Source organism: Chanos chanos, chromosome 2 (assembly GCF_902362185.1).
Source record: "Chanos chanos chromosome 2, fChaCha1.1, whole genome shotgun sequence".
NCBI lineage: Eukaryota > Metazoa > Chordata > Actinopteri > Gonorynchiformes > Chanidae > Chanos > Chanos chanos.
The window spans coordinates 14,530,651-14,554,375 of record NC_044496.1 but is presented as its reverse complement, the minus strand read 5'-3'; the positions used below and the strand labels follow the sequence as shown (position 1 = coordinate 14,554,375).

The 23,725-nt window shown below is 37.7% G+C and overlaps 1 protein-coding gene across 1 annotated transcript in view; it reads right to left on the bottom strand.

The window, feature by feature from the left end:
• Positions 1 to 6,505: 6,505 nt before the first annotated feature.
• Positions 6,506 to 23,725, bottom strand: part of luzp2 (leucine zipper protein 2) — a 191,675-nt gene continuing 174,455 nt past the window's right edge. The window contains exon 12 of the mRNA XM_030794231.1: positions 6,506 to 6,601. Coding sequence (XP_030650091.1) covers positions 6,506 to 6,601 — 96 coding nt within the window. The remainder of the gene's footprint in view (positions 6,602 to 23,725) is intronic.

The window sequence follows — 23,725 nt, the reverse complement described above, 5'->3', positions numbered from 1 at the left end:
AAGACCCTCAAAATTAGATATATATTGATGAGGATTATTGCAGTTATTAAGCAAAAGGTCAGAGGAGTGTGATGGAGAAGTGTCTGAGGCTAAAACCCTTTGGTCTGAGGTGAACCAACACAGAGCATAATGAGAAATGTCTGAGATTAAACCCTTTGGTCTGTGGTGAACCAACACAGAGCATAATGAGAAATGTCTGAGACTAAACCCTTTGGTCTGAGGTGAACCAACACAGAGCATAATGAGAAATGTCTGAGATTAAACCCTTTGGTCTGTGGTGAACCAACAATGAGCATAATGAGAAATGTCTGAGACTAAACCCTTTGGTCTGTGGTGAACCAACACAGAGCATAATGAGAAATGTCTGAGACTAAACCCTTTGGTCTGAGGTGAACCAACACAGAGCATAATGAGAAATGTCTGAGACTAAACCCTTTGGTCTGTGGTGAACCAACACAGAGCATAATGAGAAATGTCTGAGACTAAACCCTTTGGTCTGTGGTGAACCAACACAGAGCATAATGAGAAATGTCTGAGACTAAACCCTTTGGTCTGAGGTAAACCAACACAGAGCATAATGAGAAATGTCTGAGACTAAACCCTTTGGTCTGAGGTGAACCAACACAGAGCATAATGAGAAATGTCTGAGACTAAACCCTTTGGTCTGTGGTGAACCAACACAGAGCATAATGAGAAATGTCTGAGACTAAACCCTTTGGTCTGAGGTAAACCAACACAGAGCATAATGAGAAATGTCTGAGACTAAACCCTTTGGTCTGTGGTGAACCAACACAGAGCATAATGAGAAATGTCTGAGACTAAACCCTTTGGTCTGTGGTGAACCAACACAGAGCATAATGAGAAATGTCTGAGACTAAACCCTTTGGTCTGTGGTGAACCAACACAGAGCATAATGAGAAATGTCTGAGACTAAACCCTTTGGTCTGAGGTGAACCAACACAGAGCATGATGACTGAGAAGACCCTCAAAATTAGATATATATTGATGAGGATTATTGCTTATTCATAAATATCTAAGAAAGTGTATTTGCAATATAAAGAAAAGAAAACTTTCAAATTTCAGTTTTTCAAAGGAAAGAAGACTATCATTTGCATATAAATCCTTCACTATCCCTTAAAGAAGTATCAAGTATCAGAGGGTAGAATACACATAAAGTGTACAGACCAAACTATCAAGGTTTTTTTTTTTGTGGATTTTTTTTTTATTTGTTTTTAGTTCCAGTTTTTTGGAAGTCTAAAATTGTGAAATGATACTTTTAGAACTTTAATAAACAGACTTTGGCCAAGGTAATGCCACAAGCAGAGTTTGGAGAAAGGAATTATAAATCATATTTGTCAGGGGCCATATTCAGGGAGACATATTTAACAAACCTCCACTAAACAAGGACGCTGAAAGACCAATAATAATGCAAGACACAGAAAAGCCCCAGGTCACCTGTGACAAATGACTTGCATGACTCTCCAGTACAATCAGATACCTTGGTTTAGACAACAACTGACTGAGACAATTAGATATTAAAAAAAATACACTTCTACTTCACCAAACTGTATTGTAAAACAGGACTGGCATGCCAGGGCCAATTATACATGAAATGACAAAATTTCAAATACTCAGTTTTTACAGAAGTAAGTCTACAGCAGAGTGTGACAATTTCCAATTAGCCAGAACCACAGAGAAATATCACATTTTTTCTCAGTGCTTCATTTCCATTGTGTTGCGTCCTTGTGCAAATGCTTTCCATGAAGCAGAATTTGTCAGCAAAGGAACGTGACATTCTATGTATTGGGCAGTAAAAGCACTGTTATCAGTTCAACTTCATTTAAATTTTCTCTACATTTTACCTCCCCAAAAGCAGTCCTTAAGTAAAAGATTCATTTAGAATGCATTTTTAAGAAACGGCAGCAATGCAGTGAATTAAACTGCCCAACAGTGCTGAGGACATTAGTTTGAATCTCAGCAGCTGTGTCAGCTGTCACAGCATCTGTTTTACGTTGGTCTACATGAATAAAATTGCAGAGTGAAATCTAATGCAAACTATGAGCCTGCCAGGTTTTGACTTGGAAAGTAAAGCAGTGGCATACAGACATACGAGCTCACATAAAGAACTGCTCAACTACAATGATTTTCATTGTTGTGGTTATATATGAGTGGCTAGGATCTATGCAGATTATATTGAACATGATAGTAAGAATAATTTGAATAGTTCTAATACCACATTTAAACCATGTCTCTCATGCATTCTCAAAGAAACATACTGTGCACAGTTACAAGCCAATCAAATTAAAAATTTTACACTGTTGTGTTGCTCTTGTTTCTCTCTGTGGCACCTCTGCGTGATTACAGTTACGTAACTAATTTTTTTTCAATTTGAAAATATGAAGGGGAAAAAAACCTTTAGATACAGATTCTTCTCATAATCCGAAATGGTCTGATGTTAAACTTTGGTCTCCCTTCCACATTCCTTTTTGACTAGTAGAGTCCTTTGAACAGAGAGAGATGGGGAGAGAGAGAGAGAGAGAGAGACTGCTGATCAGCTACATCCTCAAGTTTTCAGTAATTAAATACTTCTTGTGTTGATGGCACTCAACAATCACAGGACTCGAAGCACAAGGATTATTAATGAACATCTCTTAGATTCTGTTCCAGTGCATATTTGTTTGTAATTTATAATGTTTTTCATTTACCATCGGATTTCAGTGTATTAAAACAACTTTATAAGTAGACACTTCAACAGCACGTGGTTGCTCAGTTGCAAAGTGTGCCAAGATGCACTTACTGTTTGAAAATCCTTTTAATTCCTCTACACTTTATGTATTTTATAGTGCATATGACTGCTTTAGTCTAGAGCGTCCTGTAAGAGTGGAATTGGGGGGAGGATTTAACAACTATAACAAACTGGAGAGGTGCACTTGTAGGAAAGTAAATACCTTGTAAACAGCTTAAATATACTCTCTCCATCCTATCCCCGCTGGTGAGGCAGAATAACGAGTAAATTTAAAACACAAATTAAACTTTCACAATACCAAAGAGCTTTAGAAGATGAAGTGACTTAAAGTGATTTGAATATTAGGTTTTGTTAAAATGTTTATGATATACAGTATACGTCTGTGTGACACTTTTGCATAGTAATTACTATAGCATACAGTGCAAGACAGTACCATTATTTTTATATATTGAACAAATTTGTTTGAAGAGGAAACGTGATCTTGTGGTTCTCAATATATGTTACTTCTCACCTTTACTTTGCATAGCAGACGAAGTTCAGTCTTTCCTCACAGTCTCTGTTTTCCCACTGATTGATAGATGTGTTGAGGGCTCCACAGTGAAAGGGCTGAGCTGGGCAGGAGGGCAGTGAAATCTGGTTGACCAGGGGTTCCCCATTCACCCAGAGCCATTCTCCTGCCAGAAAGCGTAGGCCAGTCCAGACTCTGAATATCTCTGCATCTTGAGACTTCGTTTGGACCCAAAGCACCTCTGTTTCTGAACTCAGACTTGCTAGATCTGTGTTATTGGCTCTGCAGTACTGCATTGCTTCTTCCCATGTCTTATTCTCCTTCACCAGGACAAACCCATCGACTCTCTTATAACAGAAGAAAGGGATATACTTGTCACAGAAGTGGTCGTTCCACCCCTGAAAAGTAATCTCCACACAGTATTGTCCACCATCCCTATTATTGGGCTCTCCCGTGTTCCAGTCAAAAAATGAACCAGAATGTCCATCTGACCACGACCAGATATCACTGTTATGCCTCACTCTGTACAGGCCAATCCAGCTGGGAGACATGACACGTCCTCCTGCAGCTTGAATGAGCTTCTGATTTTCCTCCTCACTATCAATAGTTGAGAGATCGCTATAATATTTTCTGCAATATCTCTGAGCATTTTTCCAAGTCATTGGTATATTCACATAAAAGTGCACCCTTACAAAGCCAAGGGTCATTCCACTTAGGAAAACAAAAGAGACAACGGTCCTCATGGCTGCTGTGGTGTGTTTGAGCCTGAACCTTCTGTCTTACTATCTAAACATTTAAGAACTGAATAGTCAAATCTCAGAGATCCCAGCTTCCACCTCATCATGACAGTGTAAACACATGAATGTCCAGCTCCTTCTTAGGCAGCCCAGAGATACAGAGAAGAGAATCTGCAAGAGAGAAAAAGGCAAGATATACTTTTTATATGACCCTGAATGGAGAAGTTGTAAATCAGAAATTATATTTTAAAATGATCACACCTTTACACAGCTCATTTGTTAGAATTTATTCCCTAATTCAACAGCTTAAAGTACAATGTTACTTTTCTTTAGATGAGTTGATCCACTTTTCCTCTGCAAACAGAGGATCGTCTTTTAAACATCCCTCAGTTAGAACCTGTCACAATTGGCTGAACATATACTGGAAGCCTCCTGGTAATGCTATCTGGCAAAACAGAAATTGCCCTGATGTTTTTTTGCTGTGATGTGGTTTGGTCTCATGCTGTGATTTCTCAGGAATTCAGTTGTTTTCTCAGACACCTGTTTGTCAAAGGTGTTTTGTAGTAGCTCACAAGATCTGAGGTTTGAAGAAGTTTTCTCCAGTAGCTGAAGTCTTTTCACTTGACACGTGATAAAAATTCAGACAAAACAAGAGAAGTGACATCGAGGTCCAAGGAAATATGAAATGTAAAGACTTAATTGATGTGAAATTGATGCCTTAAGCCTCTATCTCACTCTCTCAAGTTTCAGGACAAAATCCCAGATTCACCCCTTTTGTGTTAAAAATCCTGAGAGGGAGCAGTGTGGAGCTGACTCACTAGCAGGACTGAATGACAGGACAGATTGCATTAGCACAAAATATTTGTTTGCAAAATCTCCTGTGGGGTTCCACTGTAGGTGCAGTAGCTATTGACAGGCCAATCCATTGTGGAGGCTGCGCTTCAAGGGTTAGCCAAACCTTGGCCGAAGCGGTAGCACTTCAGCTCCACAGCGAAGGACAGCAGCCACTCAGCTGATGTAACAATCACAATAAAAGTACATGGCCACCCAAAACAACAATGAGTGCCCATGGATTAATGGTGGGAAATCCAAGCAAGCCCAGGGAGAGGTAAGCAATGAGGGAAAAGGAATCTAATATCTGTTCTTGCTCTCCCATAAACTGGAACCGAGCTCCCTGAGCACAGCCAGTCAGGTAGTCTAAGGGAGGAATCCTTGTCTGCCATCCAGGGCCAAGAGTTTCGATACCCCACTGGACCACTGGAGATCTACAGCATTGTCCACCCTCAACTAGAGCTAAGAACCAGCCTCACCATGCATTGAGCACCTCCACACCAGTATACAAATACCCCTTTTCCACCAACAGGGAATGTGCTTCGTTCTGGTTCGCGCACCAAATTTTAAACCATTCAGAGTATTTTAACCAAAAATAAATTGGTTCAGAACCTGAAAAGTTGGTTCCCAGCAGGAACCAAAAGATAGCTGGTTCTTCCAGTATGAACCGTGACAACATCAGTGGGTGTGTCATTCTACAGTTTGTAGAGGATTGTGCAACGCCCTCTATTGATGATGCATCCTTGGTTACAATGGTTCTGCTCAAAAACTGGTGGAGATGCGGGCAGGTTCACCAGATGGCACCTAGGTTCAAAGAATCCTGAACGGAACTGGTTCAAGAACCCCTTCCCTGTTGGTCGAAAAGTGGTAGGAGTAACTTGCTCTCAGTCTCTCAACTCCTCATTCCTCTGCCACACCATGCATGTTGTTCATGAAGTTACCTTCTGTCAAGAGCATGTGACAGGTGTGAAGAACAAAAAAAATGATAAGTCGCTTTACCCCCAAATATGATTTGTACGAGACACCATGTTTATTTTTATCAACTTTTTTTTTTAATTAAAAGTGGTGCTGATTGAATATTGTAGCATATCTAGATATAGTGGAGACAGCCTAAGTTTCAGTTAAATACTCACTCCAAATGTCTTACACCATACAAAAATGTAATCATGAAGAGCCTGCATATGCATGTATAAACACAACAGTCATATAAACCTGATAATCTCATTCTAGTCACAGGAGCAAAGATGCCAGACATACCATATGTGTTAGCCATCTTTTACAAATGGCTGCAACTTACAGCATACTTGATTTAGCAGCTGAAAAACATCTCGGATGTTTATTAAATGTTGAAAACTGGTATTTCTCTGATGATGCACTTTGCTGTCTTTTATTTTCCATTTTATTATCTTGTGCAATATAATTTGGATGGTAGAAAAGGGAGATTATAAAGCTAATATTTTCAGTTCAGAGACAATTTGTGAGACACAATTTGATATTTTACTTAAACAATGACATGTTCACTTTGAAAGATTAACTTTTTTCATGGTTGGCATCACCTTCCGCTCTTGTAATCCCTCAATCTCAATACACAAGAGTGATGAAATACTTTCCCCACAAAGATCCTGACGGTTCCTAAATTGTTATATGAAACACTCAAGAAAAGAGCTTTGCCAAAACAGTGGGTTAGTTAGTGTATGGAAATGGAGAGTTGGGCAGGAGCATGTTAAAACGACTGGTGTCTGCAGGGAATCTCTTTGTCTTGCTGTCCAGATGCTCTGTCTGTGTAAAAGACAAGAACAGGTAGAACAGGAGCATTGCCAGCTCTAAACTGTTGCGTTGCTTTGTGTAAGTGGCTAACCTGAATGCTTCGAGGGGGTGCCGCACTTTGTTTTCACGATTATTTCTTTTCTTGCTGCTCAAGGGAGTAGGACATTTCGAAGCCTTATTCCTATCAGGGGAAGCAAAACTGCTGCAGTTAGATATTGAAAACATCTTTTTGGGATTCACCTACACTGTAGTCAAACTGATTAGAATATATGAAGGCTGTGGTCCTTCTGACACTTGGCAGTTACATCTCCTTTAGCATGTAATGGGAGTTTAAGGTGAAATGTGAATGATGGAAAGTTGAATTTTGGAATGTTGTAGTTTGTGGAGATCAAAGGTGAACATACTGTCACCATAAAGCTGAGCCAAAATATAAGTAAACAGAATCAGTATGGTTCAACTTTGGATGATGAAAAATCTTTTACATTTTATCTAAAATTGGCATTGAAGGAGAAAAGTTTACAATTGATACTCATAATGTTTCCTATTCTTCTTTGTGAGCAGTTTTAAGAAAAATTTTCTGACAAGTATGATTTGGGTTGTAAATGCCACCACAATTTTATCTCTAATTAAACCAAGAGACCAAAACACATGCAATGTAAAGTTTGTGTGATGCTTTCACTGGCCAGATATTTTGAATGTCTGAGGTGTAGTTTAAATCCAACAGGGGGCACTAAAGGGTTAGAAATAATATAATGTTTGCTGCCTTCCCTGGGTCCAATATGCAAGGTTGTATTGTTTACACTCCTGACCACACACACACGGAAGCTGGAATCTAGAGTGTTTATGTGAGAGAGAAACAGAGGTCAGACATATTTTGGTTTGTAAATACAAATGTGCTAAAATCCCCTCAAAGAAGGTGCATACATCCATCTCACAGTAAGTCTAATTTCAAATGTAACCTTTAGCCAGAGTCATCGGAAGTGTGGCCGTAAAAAAAGTCTTCCATTGTCGTGTGTGTGTGTGTGTGTGGGTGTGTGTGGGTGTGTGCATGTGTGTGCGTGTATGAAATATTTTGAATATTAGAATATTAGGATGTATTATTTTTCTTCTGCCATGCTGTTAACATGAAAGCCACATTAGAATTTGATATGACGATATTGTCTAAATAACAGTCATAGAAATGTCAAATGCTCCCAATGGCAATGTCACGGCATTCTTGCAGCATTTTTTTTGAGAACAGAGAAATGTGCTGAATAGAGAAAGACAAGTTACTGTGGAGCATGTATGAATACCAATCCAGTCATAGAGGCTGCGATAAATAAACTGACTTTATTTGAAGAGCATAATTTAAATGCAAAAGTCTAATACACCATTACACTGTGTATGTTATTCTGTGTAAGTCTCATATTGAAGTCATAAAACTAGTTTGTGGTTTGTGGTAAATATCACTGATTCTAAAAATGTTCCCAGTGTTTGTGTTGAAATATTACTGGAAAAATACTTACAGCTCCAGAGCTCACCGATATGTGGAAAACTGAAACTGTCCAGATGTCATCAACATTTTAATGGTCTAAGGGTATTTATGTGACATTTTCTCATTTAAACATGTGGGCAATTACTCCACTGATCTTATCCCTTTCATTTGAAATCATATTTGTTGTATTAGTATACATAATCTGCAGTTATGTTACCATGTACAACTCCATCATAATACATTAAAAAACCAAAGGTTTGCAGTAGCTAAAGATTATGAGGGTTGCTCATACAAGTCTTATTGCATTCCCAAATGAGAAGACTGCAGAAGATCTCAGCATCTCAGCAAGGGTTCACGGTCATGAAAAATGAACATACTCCAATGCTAACCCATTGGGGAATACTGAAGAGTGAGAGTAATAAGTTATCACACTGTCCAGTGTGTGTTCCCTTCGCAAGGATCCTTAATTATGTTAGTGAATTAGCTATCGATCAGCCAAATGAATCAGTGGGGAACCCAGTTGGACAGCCAAGAGCTCCTGCACTCCCTTGACAACAGCCTATCAAGAGTGAACACAATGCCTCGTCAGCATGCTCCAAAAACACTTCCTTTTCTTGTTCCCTTTTCCTCAGTCTTTCCCCACTGCTTTTGACTTTTGTGGAAAATATCCTGCTCCTTTAAGCATATTACAAAAAACGGCATATTATCGAATATCTATATGCTCAACATTTAGTAGATAATTAACGGCCTTTTAACTTTAATAGTTGTAGGCATTCTCTCATCAAGATTTTCTGTTCACAGGTGGAAAAGCTCAGTACAGTATTATTGTTTGGTTCTGTTTTGGAGATGTATTTCTAATATTTCTTTGTTAAACATCTTTCTTTACCTGCTTTCTGTTATTCTTGGTAAAAACATTTCAGAGGTATCAATACAGAGAAAACTAATAATATAGATATTACAATTTACAACCACAGCTATAGTTAAGAGCTTGCTTGTGGAAAATGTTAGGGATATAATCAGTCAAAGACAAAAGTCCAGTATTGAACTGGGGCCGGTGTGTTGTGTACAACAAATGATGATGTGCAAGGAGGTATTCACAGTTTATAAATAAATACTTTTAATTCCCAATTTATAATCTTTCGATTCCATTCCCTAAACGTATTTTTTTTTCTCTGTCGTACAGAGGTTCAGGGATTCCATCAAACGTTACAAACATTTTCTCCAGCTTAAACATGGTCACTCTCCCTAGAGACATCAGACAACAATGAGCTTCAGTTAAATTCATTTTTCCTTCCCTGCAGAGTGGCGAGAAGTCAAACTCGCTGTATTTCCGACTCTCTCCTGGTAAAAGGCGACTGCTGTGCTGAAGTCATACAGGCCAATGAGACTTTTCTGTCTGCTGCATACTGATTTCTACTATGACAACTTACATCACTACACTCTGTGACTGACACTGGAGTTTCATCCAAAGCCATTTCAAATGGGTACTCTTAAATACATAGTGCCCCACAGGATATCATTGAATATTCTTCAAATAGGGAAAAATGATGAAAATCACACTTTCACACTGCTGTAAATTCTGTAGTTACATAAACAATAAAGAAACACTTATTCCACATTGTTTACAACCTCCTAGAGTAGTGTATTTCTGACTCTTGGTAAGTATAATACACATCATAACATGGATGAGTTATACACCATTTTCAGCTGAATGTTCTTCGAACACAAAACTAATTGTACTCTGTGTCTCAAGATAACTTTGTTGAATAAATGTCATGTACAGAAGGCTATATGTGTATTGCCTATATATGATAAATACACGTTTTGCCAGAAATATTATAAATTTTGCATTTGTATGCCAAGTAACATGAAATGAAGTTTGTAAGAACCTCTGAGAGAAACTACACTGCCACTCATACTACCTGCCACACAAATCTGTAAATACAATTCAGTTTTCAGGTGCCCTCTTTCATACACAAAAGCCACCAAAAGCATTTGTTGCAGAAAGCGCTCAATAATCACATAATCCCTCTGTACATCAGGCAAATCCTAGAGAGAAATAAGGTAACTAACATACAGCATATTCAAGAACAACAGCTGGGAGATCCAGGAACTGCTGTTATTTTAATGAGAGGAAAAAGTGTTAGCTAGGGTTATACAAGTATCTTTCATTAGTGGATGGGTGGATACTGAATTCATGACAGAGGCTTTGTTTAGTCTTTGTCTCCAGTGAAGAGAGGGACACGTGGCAGGAGTGTAGAGGCTCTGTGGTGAGATTCCACATTCTTTAAGTAAACCAGGTTCCTTTTATGTTTACTTGGAAGCACATGTTTGTTTTAGCAGGCCATTTTTTTTTTCTGGCACTTTGATCCTGATCCATATCACATTGTCTGTTAAGTAATGCTGTGGGTGGGGTTAAACTTAGGCACTTTTGACCCTGAATTCCAAAATAAAATAATAAAAACATTATGAACGTTGGCAGCCCCGTATGGAACTTGATTAGAAGGCATCGAGTTGAACCTCAAAGCTCCATGGGCCTGACTGCAGCATGCACAGATATTGTTTAGCATTTGCATTAGCTGCAACTGCTAAAGTTTTGAACCTTTCTTCAGCAAAACCATTATAATTATAAAATCATATCTCCAGACAAAGCTAAACATTGCTGCATTCATTTTCTTTATAGTCTGTCTTGGGAACTGAACTCTCTGGATAGATACCACTCACACAGTTTTGTCATATATATAGAAATTTGAATTGATTTTGTGTTGATGTGACTGCTGAAGTGGGGATCTAGCGCATCCATATGATATGATATGATTCTGTCAGTTACATGGATATGTCTATAATATTTATATTACCTACTTATCTATATGTCCTGCTTGGGCATGTTCAGTGTGCAATGCCCATCAGGTTGGTATTGGTTTGAGAATGCTGATTCCTGTGTTGTTCCTGTGAGTCTTACTACTCTCTGCCATCTGTAACATCCAGACAATAGACTTACATTACAGTGAGTACACTGCATACATTATGGTGGACCAGGGGATTCAGGTACTTTAAGTGTTTGACTCTAAAATATTCTGAATTGCCCTCAATATCAGTTGCTTATGTTGAAGACAGTGGTCAGATTTTAGTGGAATGTTTGTTGAAATGTCAAATTTTAGCACTGAAAAAAATATTTTAGAAATTTTTTTCAGCACAAACATTAAAAAATGTCTCTCATAAATAATGCATTATGTTTTTTTCCCTACCATCTCACAATGTGATCTGACTTGAATTACACTGTACATCCTTATACCCTATAAATGTGTACACAAGGCCAATAACAGAACATATATGAATACTGGCTATATATATATGTGTACGGTATTTAAGAAAAAAGAAAAAGAAACCATAGGTTTGCTGTATGAACATGAAGTTCAGTCCCAAATGAGCAATAGTCCGATACTTGATATCTGACTGATTAAATTCCATACCAAATGTACAATTTAAAATACTGCTCTTGAGCAATTTTCCTGCTTACAATATTTCACCGGCATCTGTTTAGCTTAGGTTGGAAATATGATTTTACCCACTATTTACACTTTGTGGAATACCCCAATTGTTTTACATACACATCATTTCTCAAGATCTGTGACAAACAGATGAGAGGTCATTTTACACAACACTTTTTGAACTTTAAACTGAGGAGTTCTGTGCAGTTCGCAGCCACTCCAACAGTAAACATCTCCTTGACCTAAAGGGGAAAGGCATCAGGGAGAGTGTGACTAGTGGTCCAGCAGCCTTTGTGTTCCATTTCTCCTCTACTTTGAGAGTAACCACAGAAATGACCTGGACTGTCTTTTTAGAAATGCCATGCTTTCTGACAATTTGGCTTCTCCACGACTGCTGTTGCTTCACTGTTAAGTCATATTTTCTCTTTCTAACAGTGTATTGATTGCGTGAACATTTTGAATGGACAAGAACTGAGAGTCAAAAAATCTGCTCTAATATTATGTGTGTGTTTAGGGAGTGGTAATATTGCACAGTCAGTTGGTTGACAACTAGCTTTTGACTTCTGGGTAAATCTCCTGGATGTGGAGGATAGAAAAAGTAAAAGTCTAAAAATCTAAAAAAATTAGATAAAAAAAAAAGAAAATCTTTATAAAACAACAACAAAACAACAACAACAACAACAATGATAATAATGATGATAATAATAATAATAATAATAATAATAATAATAATAATAGTAGTATTAATACTACTACTACTACTACTACTAATAATAGTAATAATATAAAGCAATACCATTAGTTAGTATTAGTACTGTTGACCTGAATAGTGTTTGCCAACTAAATTAACCTCAAATCTGGCTCTGTCATTTTTGTTTCCATGGGAACAAGAGCCCTCAGGTACACGATGTGCACTATTTTCATCCAACAAATCTTGTCCTTGTTGCAAGGACTAGACAGCTGCATTGTCTATGATGATGGTATTGAAGCTTCAATTGCATTTTCATGACCTTCCTCCAAGGACCTCATCTTCTAGAGGGGATTATAATGCTGCTACGAAATTGTCATGTTTTTTCCCCAGTGTTTTCAGCTTCTTTTGCACCATTACCAAAAACACTTGTAAATAAAAAAGTAAACATCCTACAATTATGATATAAATGCAACGAAGGCCAATTATCTTTGATTATGTTCAGTATGCTTGTGTCAGATGTTATTTATCTCTGAATTTATTTATTTAGCATTTATTTGCTTTCTCATGTTTCTGAATTTGTTGTGAAAACACAGTCTGCACCACTCTGACATCTATACCGATGACCTCCAGATCACTCTGGACTGCTTCTCTTTATCTACATTCATCTAATTCTATTGCTTCAGCAGGGGTCCTAGTCACTCCACTGTTGCCACAGAGCCTCATCTGAAATTGCTTTCATATTCTTTCTCATTCAAAGCAACCATCAAAGCCACATGCTCACACTAAGGTGGTGATTTTCTAGAAATGATCTAAAAAATGAAGACAGACTGGCCTTTCATGTTTAACATGCCCTCCTGCATCTGTTAGCATTGTCTAATTTTTTGTAATTATGTTCTTAATTATTTAAAAAAAAATCGTATGCCAGTTTTTTTCCCCCCAGAATTTGGTATATCGACAAGAAGTCATACAATTCTCCCGTCAGCCAATCCAGCCTAGGTGAGTGAAGCTAGCGAATGCTCTCTTCCCTATGTGTGAACCCAGTCAGGGGTTCTTTTCACACTATGAGCTGCTTAGCATCACATAGCAATGTAACAGACTTGGAGGAGAGCACTAATCATGTGTAGATAGATGCAACTATACAGGCCGCCATGGCGACCAGTGACAAACTTTGAGAGGGGCTGACTTACCTGGGAGCACAGCCAATTATATTTCCCTGGATTCTCAGGTACAGTTGGCAAATGTGGCACAGATGGAATTTTAACTGTGATAGATGGAATGAAAGATGGAATTTCAGCTGAATCCCAGACAAACTTTTAAAAATTAGTGAAGACTGTAAAAACAGAGAGTCAATGGTTCATTCTCATCTCTGTTTGCAAGTTAATTAATTTGAAGGAAGTAATACTCAAACAGAAAGCAAGGCTTTTATTCCACCATTTATCTTGAAATGCTAGTGAACATAGGTACTTTTCAACACAGGTATGCTATAGTGGAGATAATATCTAACCACAATTTTCAAGCTTCTAATTTCAATAATGCATTGTAAAGCAATGTGCCTCAGAAATTGTACATGCTGTATTTGAGTGGCTCATCTTGAATCTCTGCTACTTTGAATTTTGTAAACGTCATGAATTTTAAGAGTGATAAATTTTTCACTAATATAATCTGTGCACCAGATTGATGTTAAATAACAAGAATGCAAGTTGTTTGATAGTGCACTGTCACTTAGTGCCATCATCAGACAAATTTCTAAATGAACATATCTAAGCGCACACACACACTAGGAAGTGAGCAGTGAATTTGTCTTCTGCATTTAACCCATCCGATACACCAGTAGTGAACACACACACCAGACGCAGGAGCAGCCTTCCTTGGTGAGCGCCCGGGGAGCATTGGGATTAAGTGCCTTGCTCAAGGGCACACAGCCGTGGATGTCAGGCCTGGGAATCGAACCGGCAACCCTCCAGTCACAAGCCCAGTTCTCTACCCTTTAGACCACACTGCTCTCTTCAATGTCAAGTCCTTATGCACTGAACTAGGGGGATAATGGTACACTAGTTCCTGAGTCTATCATCTGTATTCTGGCATTGCAACCTGTTAGTGCCCTTATGACTCTTTAAAGCTCTGTCCTGTAATGATCAGATTTGATTTTTTACACTCAAGTGGGAAGATGGGCTGCTGCCTCATCTGTCCTCTTACGTCACATTTATGGAGAACGTACACAAACAGGAAGTAGGGGCTGTCTCCTATTTCTTGTTCACTGTTTGATTATCAGAAAATAAAATAAACTTGTTGGTGAATAGTCAACATATGGACAATTTTCCAGAGCGTAGTTTCCAACCAGAGGATGTAATTCCATCGTTATACAGAGTTAGATTCAAGCCTTACATCTACATGCAGATACTTTAGAATATACTGGTGAATACTGTGGGTTGAGAAATACAGAATTTAACCACATTAAACATCTTGAGATGTGATGGATTGAATGGGCCCTCTTTGACAGCAACCCACTGAGATAATAGCCTGACACTGTTTATGTATTTATTATCCAGAATATAACATTTTACAGTAATACAACGCTGTAATTAAACAATTTGCACTCTTGAGTTCTCAGATCTTTTTCTTTTTCTGTGATTAAGTTCGAACTTTTAGAAATCAAATGGCAAAGTACCCAAGGTCTGAATAAGTGTGGAATGAATTTGAGCTATATCTGCCATTTAATTAAAAGACTAATATCTGTAAGAAGACTGATGCGATGTTTTCAGCATACACACGCTCCATATGAACAGAAAAACTCTCAACTTCAAAGACAGCTTAGAGAGATCCTTTTAACATTATAAAACACATCATTAACAAGTGGCAAATTGAGACAAAGATGAAATGAGGCAGTATATCAGTCAAAGGCAAACTCTTTATGATGAAGAATAGGATGTGCTATAATTCAAATGAGTCATAAACTCTCTGTTAATTGTGTGAATATGGTGCATGTGTTTATGTATTTGTTTGCACATGGGAAGGACAATTATAAATATCGCGATTATCAGTATTTCCTTTATAATTGTGAAATTATTATTAGCTTGAGCGCAATACAAACCTTAATTACTCAAAGCACGAGTACATAAAATATTACATATAAATACGTTTCTTAAAAAATATATAAATAAATTTGCAAACTGTTTACCACAGGAACATGAGGTATACTTGAGCTATTTTGCATCATTTGTTGGTGAGAAAAGTGCTTGAATAAATTGAAATCTATTGCTATGCAATTCCCCATACTGAGTGGGCTGTGTTGAGCTAAGATGGTGGATTTTCATCAAAGGGCACATAATCCTTGATGCTTGAAGAATTCTCTCTGGAGACATTACATATAGTGAATGAATTACTGGTCTCTGCTTTCAAGATGCAATCGTAGATCTCTGACTTAACTACTACATGCATTCTAAAAGCTTTTATCTCAGGATCTGCTTGTGACCATGAGGGTTTTTTTTTTTTTTTTAATATGCCACATTTTGCTTTTATGAACATGGGTGGGAGAGTTTAATACTGTATGGGCTTTGCTCTTCAATATTTTTCTTAAACCATGCTGGTACAGTGAGAGCACACAATGAGCTCATTCTATTGAATTTTTTTAATTGTTAAGAAAAATGGAACGCCATTGCATTGTTCAATTATACTCGTTTGCTGCATATTCTAACAGCCATTTCTTAAATACAAACGATAATAATAATAACAATATAACAACATTCAATGTTTGAATAAATACACAGTGTTTTTTGTTTTTGATGGTTCATCATCCAGATGTACTTGTTTTATAATATAATCTTTCTCTAAAGAAGGAAAAGAGTGTGAAATTATGTAAATTACCAAAAGTACACTCAGATTAAAATGCTGTATACATTCACAGTACTGAGAACGACATCTATGTTATGCTCTCTGATCAAAGTTTTTCAGTAGCATCACTGCTCCCTACAGTTATTTCTCTCGTCATGCTAAAAGCGTGCCAATGAAATGGATACAGGAGTTTTATACCAGGACTTCAAACCAGATTTTTTTCAATCGGTTTTGCGTTCCACCTTAAAATTATCGTTCCCGAACCGGTTAGAACCAAATGAAATACCGTCTCATAACGTTCTATGTGGGACTGTGTGACATGTATCTTTCAGTCGGTATAAAAATGTGTATAGTCTTTACCGCTAACGTCACAAAACATTGCAAAAACGCACTGCATGACTAACTAGGAGCGCTGTGGTCCAATCTGTCTTTGGCCTGAAATCCACTGTGGCTTCCTGGTCATTTGATTGTTTTGCGATCATTGTCAATCACAAACATTTAAATGGCAAAAGAAATGACAAACTATATCATTTTAATGCCGCAGTTAACAAGCTTGCTAATAGGCTATACGTTATATTTAGCCTATCCGAAGCTAGCTAGCTATTGCCAACATTAGTTCTCTTTACATGGTAGCCTATCTATCAAACATTGATGAAATTGATGTCTTAGGCCAACATTTTATATGGTGCATAGCGTAATATGTACCTCCTCTGGTTGCACATAGGGACACCACATCACATTTCAGTTTCAAGCTATATCACCACCGGCGGCTGGTAAGTTTAAGACGTGTGACGTTCAGAGGAAGACAGGAAGTAAACTACGCAGCAAAGTTATTACAAAGAGAAAATATTTTAATTTGATGTAATAAAATGTCTTGGGTTTGATTCCCGGCCGGGCGGCCAGGGTCCTTTCTGTGTGGAGTTTGCATGTTCTCCCAGTGTCTGCATGGGTTTCCTCCCACAGTGAATTTGAGACACTAAATTGCCCCTAGGTATGAATGTGAGTGTGTTTGTCTGTGTGTCTGCCCTGCGATGGACTGGTGAGCTGTCCAGGGTGTTTCCATGCCTCTTGCCCTATGAGTGCTGGGATAGGCTCCAGCACCCCCTGCAACCCTAATCAGGATAAGCGGCTTAGATAATGAGTGAGTGAGAGAGATGAGTGATGTAATAAACAAAAAATAACATTTTTAACCGGTTGCCATTATGTTAAATAAATGTTTCTGTTCCAGTACATTGAACAATATAAAGTTTTTGGTTTCGTTTTTGTTCCTTGATCCGGTTCAAAGCCTTGTTTTATACACTACACCTTAGGTTTTGATGTCCACAGAGAGATACTCAAAATGTGAGATCATGTGAATTTTCCCCCCTGAGATCTAAGGTATGTTCTTTTAACAAAACAGCAACTTAAGGGAGGAAACATACTTTTCACTCGCTGTATGTACTTTGAATTGAGCTTAAGTTTTACCCCTAGTTTTCAAGAGGCAGTATACCTACACACAAGTAAATATCAGCAAATACATTTCTCACTTCTCTCAAAGAGAGAGAGGTTAGTCTACTGGAGGAAATAGCTCCATCTGTTTAATTACACTCCTTGAAGGGTTGGTGTTGATCCCGTGAGCAAGCCTCATTCATGATTTAATGATGGCCTGCCCTCCTCTCGTTATTTAAGCAGCACTGGCAAGGGAAAAGCTGTTCCAAGTTAATTTGGGAGCTTTTGAAAAGATTTGTTGCAATGCTGTGAGAAAGTAAGTGAAGCCGCTAAAAAGTTTAGCTTTTTTTTAATATATTTGAATGAATGAATATATATATATATATATGCGTGTGTGTGTGTGTGATTAAGATGAAATTTAACAAGACTGAAAAATTGCTCTGTAGAATCATGTATTCAAGTACAATAAACACAAATACAAAATCAGGAGTGGAAAAAGTTAGTAGTCCCCAAGCTTTATTCTAAATTACAATATCAGTACTGAGGGGCCCATCATCACTTAAAAATCAGAAACATCATCACACAGTTGTGACATAACACATTATGCCAAGATCAAAAGAGCTCCCTGATGGCCTCAGAAGAAAGACATTTGATGTTTATTTATCTGGGAAGGGTCACAAAGCAACAACAGAGAGGAATTTCAGGCCAGTCGTAGATTATCCTCAAATGGAAAAGATAGAAAATTCCAGATCACTGGTAATCTATTAAGGCAAGCTGTCCCACCAAATTTGATTCATGTGCTGGTAGAATGATGATGAAAAAAGCCTTCACAAATGCCAGATTACCATCAAAATGTCTTTAGGGCAAACTGTCAGTAGAGATGCCACAACCCTCTCATACTTGGCTCTTAAAGAATATCATAAATTCTGCCGAAATCTGCTAGAAAACACCTAAGTGTAGAACATGACTTCTAGAAAAATATCCTCTGTATGGTGAGTCAAAGGTTGAGCTATTTAGCACAATTATGTCATATTTGGTGCAAATCAAAAACTGAACAGAAGAATCTCATATAAACTGTAAAAGCATGGTTGTCGGAGCATTATAATTGACGCAGCTTTGCTGCCTTAGTCAATCATCAATTCCATAGTGTATAATAGAATGTTAGGCCAACTGTCAAAAAGCTGAATTCAAGTGAATCAAAATTACTCAAGCAAATCCAGAACAGAGTGTCTAAAAAAAGAATCCAGAGTTTTGGGATGGCAGAGACTCAGCCTATTCATATCAGTGACAAGAAATGTTTAAATTCACAGGACTTAAGAGAAGAAGAACCATTTGAAACTGTCATAGCTCAATGCAGAAATCTTAAATGCAGATAAAGATGAAAGCACTAAGAAGACTGGTTGTGACTTAATATATTGAATCCTAATTCCAATTTCCAGTTCTCCATTCCTCCCCATTCCCTCTCTTAAACTTATAAATATGGTGATAAACAACAGGTGACAATCCGATGTGATAAACAGCACAATTACTTTGATACTTTCTAAGCACTGTCAGATTTTGAGTTTCTCAGTTGACTCATGTCGGCAGCTCCACAAATACTGTTTCAGGATCAGAACTACTTTTTGAACATCAAAACTAATAAGACGAAAGTGAAAAGCAAACCTTTTTCACCAGTTCATCCCTACATAATTTACTGAGTGTGACAGTTCTTTTTCATATGAGATGAAAGCACTTCTAACAACTGGGACTGATTGTTAGCAGCTGAACTGATACATATTTTTGTGAAGTACATCAAGAATATTCATATATCATGAACACAAGTAAAAGAAAGCTACATAAGAGATGCAGATAATAAGCACTCTTCTCTTCAAAATTTGTGAGTAAATCAAATTGTGGGGGTTAAAATATTCCTGCACAACCTAATGGCCAAAACATACTACATGGCCTACTCAGTGTAAACTAAACAGAGCCAGACACCTAACACGACAACTTTTTACCTGCAGCAAAGACATAACAAGAGTTCGTGTTTAACTGTGTTTATCAGACCTCAGTGGCATTTACGCAGAAGCCTGTCATAATATGTGGGGGCTTGGTAGCAGGTTTAGCCATTATTTTGTAACTCAAACAAAAGCGTGATGGGTTCCAGCAACATTGGCTCAGTAAAGTGCTGTCCAGGCAAAACCAAGGCTATGAAATTTAAAAGTAAAGGCAAACATTTATCATGTCCAGATCCTGTGCTCGAGGACATCACAGTTTCAAGGCAGCTTGCACAGCAGAATACACACAGAGAAATCACCTGGAATCAAGGAAAGCAGCCCATTGAAATTGAAAGAGCACCAGTGCACTGACCTGGTTCTCTAACATGCTTCATATGATTGACACATAGCCTGTAGATGAAGGTTATGAACCTCCCCCCTCAAACACTCAATTCTATCTTATTGTGAACCTCTATCTCACATCTTTTGTGTGGCTATTTGATGAGTATCTTTTATCTTTTATTTTTTAAGTATCTTTAACAAATTACGCACTGATGTTCAAAAACTTACAATATCATTTATTTAATATAAATGCTTGGTTTACATTTCAATATTAAGACCTTCAATGTTAAAACAAGCTGGTCTATTCAACAGACAAACAAACAAAAAGTGGTATCATAAGAGACCAAGGAGAAATACCTTTGTGACCTAGAAACAACATTTGGTGAATGTTAGTATACACTAATTCTATAAAGTGAATATTTGTTTTAGGAATTCTCAGAAATACACGACTGTTAGATGAAAACAGACCAATAGTTACAATTTTTAGCATGTAACTTCAGTTTTAGCCTCGGTTCACTAGCTTCCATTTCTGTAAGGTCAGATCTCATATTAGAGACACAATATACTTGGTGCACTTTATTTTGGCTAGTTTTACAGTATGTTTGTTAGATTTTCTTTGGGTCTGAAGTTAAACTGGAATTTGAAATCCAAAGCCTGAGTACTAGCATAGCATCTCATCCTTCACTCCGTACCTTTACTATTAGAATTTCACAAACACTTTCACAACATCGCTCTCAGATCTGGCTCCAAAAAGTAACTCACTTTGAGCTGCTGTGTTTGAAATTCTGCCATCCTACTTGGCTTTACTCCCACACCAAAGAAGAGTGACACCAAAGGAATATTTATTTTATCGTTTTGCGGGTACTCGCCCCGTCATTGTTTTTCTTTAAACCACTGCACTAAGCCTGACTGTTTCATTTAAAGAATTAATGAATAAAAAACATAAAAGGACCATCCATAGATGGCTTAAAATGGGAAGCATATTCATCAAGTCCTGAAACATTGCTCCTTGACAGAAGTAAATTATTCATGCTGCTCAGCTTGAGGAATGATTCACTTTTAAGGAGCAAGTGGGTTGGATGCAATGTTTATTTATTTATATATTTATATATTTATATATTTTCATTTATTTATCTATCTATCTATCTATCTATCTATCTATCTATCTATCTATCTATCTATCTATCTATCTATCTATCTATTCCCTTTTCCAGAGAGTTAAGTTACAGTTTGCAAAGTTAGACATATCTGTTGAAAAACATGAATCAGCTGCAGTCATTGTTTGTTTTGGGGGAGCTTTAAAGAGGAATCTCTGAATCACTGAAATGCATAGACACACTGGACACAGTAGCTCTTGGGGATGTTTCTCTAAAGAGAAACTTCACTTCAGCAGCAACTTCTCATTGAAAGTCCTGTGTCTATCAAGACTATATATGACTATAAATAATATAGCTATTTTCATACAAAAAAAAACAATCATTACACACCAATAATTACAATGAAAAAAAGTCAAGAAATTACTAGCATCAGTTAACATCAGTCTCATAACCATTAACCTGTAACTATAACCATTTCTCATATGCTGTACACTTTCATAATATCTCACTGTTGTGGAGTGCAGAATATCCACATGTGAAGTCTGTCAATAACTGTGAAATTGGTTGTACATGTACTCCTTTTTCAGATGTATATAGTAAAGTAAGCATCTTTTCGAGGTACTTTTATAGACTTATTGTAGGGAGAAAAACATAAACATATAGTACATGGTAAACATTGATTTGAATTTTACATTCTCACTACAACAATAGCAGAAATACATATACTATTCTCATTAGTGCTTATCATCAAGTAATGATACCTTTACCCTGTATTTGAAAAGAAGACAAGGGCTGGCAACAGTTGTCTGCTGGTTAATTAAGTACATAATGATTACAGAATGCAGTTCCTGGAACAGGTGCCCCTACCAACTCTGGTTATCCATCTCTATTAGCACTGACAAGAAGAACTGGACTAATTACTTATACAATATATGATCACTGAAATGATATCATTTGTCATGGTTAGCTCAGAGCCTAAGACTCAGATCATTGTTTCCATATATCAGTTTTCAAGAATGCATGGCTATCCTCTTGAGCATATGCTCTGACTTCAATTTTGCCTGTGTTATTATGTCTGCTATTCAGATGAGTTCGGTATCACTCAAGTTTTAAGCATCTGTCAGTGACCAGCCGGGAATTTTTATCTTCTTGTTCCTAAACTCAAATATACAAGTTGCTCTTTTGCTCAAGAACCATCTATCATTGTTAACTTACCCACAAAATGAATATAGTGTAGGTAGAGATTTGACAATATAGTTATCTCATGATTTGGTTCAATATACAATATGAGGTTTGCGATTCGTTATCACCATGATTCGACAGAGCCTGATAACAGTACAGTGACAAAGTATGAATATTCATTCAGAATATTCAAAGTTAATCAAACATATTAAATTAAATGACTTACATAACATTATGTATCATACATTAAGTGTGTGTCTCTATCAGGCCTTGCCAACAAGGTTCCCCTAGAGCACCAGGTAGCCCTCAGGGATTCTATGAGCCACCCGCAATGTACATTCCAAAAATAGCCAATAGCCATTTCTCAATATGTATTTTTCTCTGTACTTGTGTTATTATGGACTTGTAAAATGTCATCAGTCACGGCCCAAGTACTGTTCCAATTCAAAGTTATAACAAGATAATGATTGAATCGTAGGCTAGTCTAATAATAATAAATTGGTGAATTATGGCAGAAAAGAAGAAAAAGAAGATGGAGGAGTGGGAAGAAGAGTTCCTCTTCACAAATGTAAAAGAAAAAAGTGTATGTCTCATTTGTAGGGGTGCTATAGCTATGGCTAAGAGACACAATGTGGAGAGGCATTTCACAACTTGCCACAAGACCTTCAACGCCAGTTACCCACCAAGCGGTACATTAAGAGGAGAAAAGGCCTGTCAGCTGAAGGCAGCTTTGGGCAAACAGCAGTCGTTTTTCACAAAGCCCTTGAAGCAGTCACAAGCTGCAACTGAAGCTGCATTTTTGCATTACCTGGCAAAAAACAAAAAAACGTTTTCGGATGGCGAGGTTGTCAAAGGGGTAATGGCTGTAGTAGCAAACACCTTGTTCAAAGACGAGAAAAATGGCAAAGATATAATCACTGCTCTCTCAGACATCAAACTGAACGTAAACACTATTGCCAAAAGAGTGTCAGCGATGTCCAGGAACTTGACTTAACAGTTCAACGAGACCTGAGCACATGCAAGTGGTTCAGCATCCAGTGCGATGAGTCTGTGGACAACGGCAACACGGCGCAGCTCATGATGTTTATTAGAATGGTGTTCAGTGATTTGTCTGTAAGAGAAGAACTGCTGACATTACTGGCCCTGAAGACAACAACAAAGGCTGTTGATATCTACGGTGCGATGGGGTATTTCATGGAGAAAATGTCCCTTTGGAGAAGTTGGTATCGGTGATGACAGACAGAGCCCCTGCTATGGCCGGCGGTCACTCAGGTTTCATTCTCCGCTGCAAACGTGATCCTGACTTTCCAACTCTCCTGCATTACCATTGTATCATTCATCAGCAGGCAACATGTGTCAACGTGATGGGGTTTGATCATGTCATGACTTCGGTCGTGAAGATTGCAGAATCCATTCCAAAGTGAAACAACACAGGGCATTCAAGGTTCTTTTAGAGGAGTTGTCAGCTAAGTACGGTGACCTCTTGCTGCACACTGAAATTCGATGGTTCAGCAGGGGAAGGGTTTTGCAGTGTTTTTAATCACTTGGGTGAAATAAAGGAGTTCATGGAGTCAAGAGGGGAGAACACTGCGTTGCTTCAAGACACTGAGTGGATGCTGGACCT